The following is a 4,763-nucleotide window of genomic DNA, read 5'->3' on the forward strand; positions in this document are numbered from 1 at the left end:
TAAATCTCGAATCTCCAAAATATAACTTACTCTTAAACAAACCAATAACTCCAAAATTTTCACCTAAAAATATCAAAACAAATAACACAATTATATAATAATCCATTTAAATCCTACCCAAAATTCCAATTCAATTAAATAATTTTTTATTTTTACGTTGTAAGGCGTTCCCTCTGAGATCAACTCCCCTCTCTGCCTACCTGTCATCTTGTAAGCCACACAATTATATGTTAGACGATTGCAACAATTTCAGCCGTTGATCGTTGATTCAAAAGGGTTGCCCAAACGGTTTGGGCGTTTCATTTGGCATCGAATAGTTTCATCCGGGCAGCAGGGTTTGTGCCTAACTGTTCATCATTTTGTGCTGTTATTGCCGCCTATGGAAGATTGGGTCGAGCTGCATCGAATAGTTTCATCCGGGCAGAGGGATGAGGAAGTTATGACTCGCCGCGTTGAAGTAAAGGAATCGAGCATTGACAGTATCGGAAAAGAGATCTTCCATCTCGCCTGCTTGTATTTTGCCTTCCATGGGATCGTTCTCACTCTGCTTTTCACTGCTGCCACTCAGGAGAATGCCCGTACTTGTAATAGATGGTGGATTCCTTCTACCTTGTCTGGCATTACATCTCTGGTTCTCATATGTGCCATTCAGTACAAGCTCATTCTCCAAAGAAAAGTTATGAAGATGCTGCACAAGGATATAAACGATTCCAGAGCTCTGAGCAGATGTGTTCAGGAGCTTAGAATGAAGGGTCTAAGCTTTGATCTGTCGAAAGAGCCTCATATTACCAAGAAGATGAAAAGCTCTAGTGTGGAGAACAAATTCAGCCCTCTCAGATGGTGCTCTCAGTTCCTTCTTCCCTTTGCATTGACTCTTACCTCGGGTTTCATCCTCAGCTCATGCAAGCTTATTGCCTGTAGCTAGTCAGCTGTAAATGCTACCATAATTATGACTTCTTGGCAGACAAATAATCGATTGATTCCTTCTACCTTGTCTGGCATTACGTCTCTGGTTCTCATATGTGCCATTCAGTACAAGCTCATTCTCAAAAGAAAAGTTATGAAGATGCTGCACAAGGATATAAACGATTCCAGAGCTCTGAGCAGATGTGTTCAGGAGCTTAGAATGAAGGGTCTAAGCTTTGATCTGTCGAAAGAGCCTCATATTACCAAGAAGATGAAAAGCTCTAGTGTGGAGAACAAATTCAGCCCTCTCAGATGGTGCTCTCAGTTCTTTCTTCCCTTTGCATTGACTCTTACCTCGGGTTTCATCCTCAGCTCATGCAAGCTTATTGCCTGTAGCTAGTCAGCTGTAAATGCTACCATAATTATGACTTCTTGGCAGACAAATAATCGATTGAATTGCTTGGGGTATCCCAAATAAGGCGGTAATGCGCTCCTGGGATATCGGGGACAGGTAAAGAAAACTCCCTATATGCATGTGAAGGAACTCGATGGCTGATCTTTGCTTTTGTATTGCATTACAAGGTGGACAGTGGAGACCACTGAAACAGAGGACATGAATGAATATCTTCGCTTCGAACCTAACTGGGCAGTGCTTTGCTTTTTCATGAGCCTGACATCCACTCACTCCGGTATGTTCTTTATTCTATTCTTGTTTCTTCTCTTTTTTTAAAGGCATTATGAAATAGGGCATTACAGGTTCTGTGTTTGGTGGGGTTCCATCCATCATGCCAATGTGCAGTCAATACAGAAATCAAAGGTGGGATACAACATATGATATGAGGTGGAACATTCCACTTACCATGTGTAAAAGCATCTTATTATGGGAAATCATTGAAATGTTGATATCTACTTCTACATTGAATTTCAGGGCAAAGCTACAGAGGAAGAAGAAACAGAGAGCAAGCATCAAGGCTCAACCGATTGATCAGTTCTCTGTTACAAGTATCAAGTGGGCACAGGTAACTTCGATTTCTAAAGGAAATCTTCTCCGGCAGTAAATTTTAAACACAACCGTGATTGATGTGTTTGTATGGATTAACCCATTTTATCTTGCACTAAATATATCTTTTTTTTTATTAATAAGAATACGAATTTATAATAGAATATAAAAGCTGGCCAGATTAGTTAGGTGTAGCGGACACTTGGAAGAGGCTTGTCAGATTACAGGGTGGACACTGGAGACCACTAAAACAGAGGACATGAATGCATATCTTCGCTTCAGACCTATCTGAGCAGTGCGTTGCTCTTCATGAGCCTGAAATCCACTCACTCCGGTATGTTCTTTACCAAATTCTTGTTTTTTCTCTTTTTTAAAGGCATTCTGAAATAGGGCATTACTGGTTCCGTGTTTGGTGGTGGCTCATCCATTATCTTTAGTAGGAAGAATGCCAATGTGCATTCAATACAGAAAATACAAAGGTGGAATACAACATATGATGTTGAGATGGAGCAGTCCACTTACCATGTGCAAAAGCATCTTATTATGGAAAATAATTGAAATGTTGATCTCTACTTCTACATTGAATTTCAGGGCAAAGCTACAGAGGAAGAAGAAACAGAGAGCAATTGTCAGGACTCATCATATTACCAAGAAGATGAAAAGCTCTAGTGTGGAGAACAAATTCAGCCCTCTCAGATGGTGCTCTCAGTTCTTTCTTCCCTTTGCATTGACTCTTACCTCGGGTTTCATCCTCAGCTCATGCAATCTTATTGCCTGTAGCTAGTCAGCTGTAAATGCTACCATAATTATGACTTCTTGGCAGACAAATAATCGATTGAATTGCTTGGGGTATCCCAAATAAGGCGGTAATGCGCTCCTGGGATATCGGGGACAGGTAAAGAAAACTCCCTATATGCATGTGAAGGAACTCGATGGCTGATCTTTGCTTTTGTATTGCATTACAGGGTGGACAGTGGAGACCACTGAAACAGAGGACATGAATGAATATCTTCGCTTCGAACCTAACTGGGCAGTGCTTTGCTTTTTCATGAGCCTGACATCCACTCACTCCGGTATGTTCTTTATTCTATTCTTGTTTTTTCTCTTTTTTTAAAGGCATTATGAAATAGGGCATTACAGGTTCTGTGTTTGGTGGGGTTCCATCCATCATGCCAATGTGCAGTCAATACAGAAATCAAAGGTGGGATACAACATATGATATGAGGTGGAACATTCCACTTACCATGTGTAAAAGCATCTTATTATGGGAAATCATTGAAATGTTGATATCTACTTCTACATTGAATTTCAGGGCAAAGCTACAGAGGAAGAAGAAACAGAGAGCAAGCGTCAAGGCTCAACCGATTGATCAGTTCTCTGTTACAAGTATCAAGTGGGCACAGGTAACTTCAATTTCTAAAGGAAATCTTCTTCGGCAGTAAATTTTAAACACAACCGTGATTGATGTGTTTGTATGGATTAACCCATTTTATCTTGCACTAAATATATCTTTTTTTTTATTAATAAGAATACGAATTTATAATAGAATATAAAAGCTGGCCAGATTAGTTAGGTGTAACGGACACTTGGAAGAGGCTTGTCAGATTACAGGGTGGACACTGGAGACCACTAAAACAGAGGACATGAATGCATATCTTCGCTTCAGACCTATCTGAGCAGTGCGTTGCTCTTCATGAGCCTGAAATCCACTCACTCTGGTATGTTCTTTACCAAATTCTTGTTTTTTCTCTTTTTTAAAGGCATTCTGAAATAGGGCATTACTGGTTCCGTGTTTGGTGGTGGCTCATCCATTATCTTTAGTAGGAAGAATGCCAATGTGCATTCAATACAGAAAATACAAAGGTGGAATACAACATATGATGTTGAGATGGAGCAGTCCACTTACCATGTGCAAAAGCATCTTATTATGGAAAATAATTGAAATGTTGATCTCTACTTCTACATTGAATTTCAGGGCAAAGCTACAGAGGAAGAAGAAACAGAGAGCAATTTTCAGGACTCATCATATTACCAAGAAGATGAAAAGCTCTAGTGTGGAGAACAAATTCAGCCCTCTCAGATGGTGCTCTCAGTTCTTTCTTCCCTTTGCATTGACTCTTACCTCGAGTTTCATCCTCAGCTCATGCAAGCTTATTGCCTGTAGCTAGTCAGCTGTAAATGCTACCATAATTATGACTTCTTGGCAGACAAATAATCGATTGAATTGCTTGGGGTATCCCAAATAAGGCGGTAATGCGCTCCTGGGATATCGGGGACAGGTAAAGAAAACTCCCTATATGCATGTGAAGGAACTCGATGGCTGATCTTTGCTTTTGTATTGCATTACAGGGTGGACAGTGGAGACCACTGAAACAGAGGACATGAATGAATATCTTCGCTTCGAACCTAACTGGGCAGTGCTTTGCTTTTTCATGAGCCTGACATCCACTCACTCCGGTATGTTCTTTATTCTATTCTTGTTTTTTCTCTTTTTTTAAAGGCATTATGAAATAGGGCATTACAGGTTCTGTGTTTGGTGGGGTTCCATCCATCATGCCAATGTGCAGTCAATACAGAAATCAAAGGTGGGATACAACATATGATATGAGGTGGAACATTCCACTTACCATGTGTAAAAGCATCTTATTATGGGAAATCATTGAAATGTTGATATCTACTTCTACATTGAATTTCAGGGCAAAGCTACAGAGGAAGAAGAAACAGAGAGCAAGCGTCAAGGCTCAACCGATTGATCAGTTCTCTGTTACAAGTATCAAGTGGGCACAGGTAACTTCGATTTCTAAAGGAAATCTTCTCCGGCAGTAAATTTTAAACACAACCGTGATTGATGTGTTTG

The 4,763-nt window shown here is 40.2% G+C and overlaps 1 protein-coding gene across 1 annotated transcript; it reads left to right on the forward strand.

Moving 5' to 3' along the window:
* Positions 1-379: 379 nt before the first annotated feature.
* LOC149187209 (uncharacterized) lies at positions 380-925 on the forward strand. Its single transcript, XM_089409590.1, has one exon. It carries the CDS (start codon positions 380-382, stop codon positions 923-925), a length of 546 nt encoding a protein of 181 aa, XP_089265716.1.
* Positions 926-4,763: the final 3,838 nt, after the last annotated feature.

This window comes from Pinus tabuliformis, chromosome 3_1 (assembly GCF_031772625.1).
Source record: "Pinus tabuliformis cultivar Carrire ecotype Pingquan chromosome 3_1, CPIR1, whole genome shotgun sequence".
Classification (NCBI taxonomy): domain Eukaryota; kingdom Viridiplantae; phylum Streptophyta; class Pinopsida; order Pinales; family Pinaceae; genus Pinus; species Pinus tabuliformis.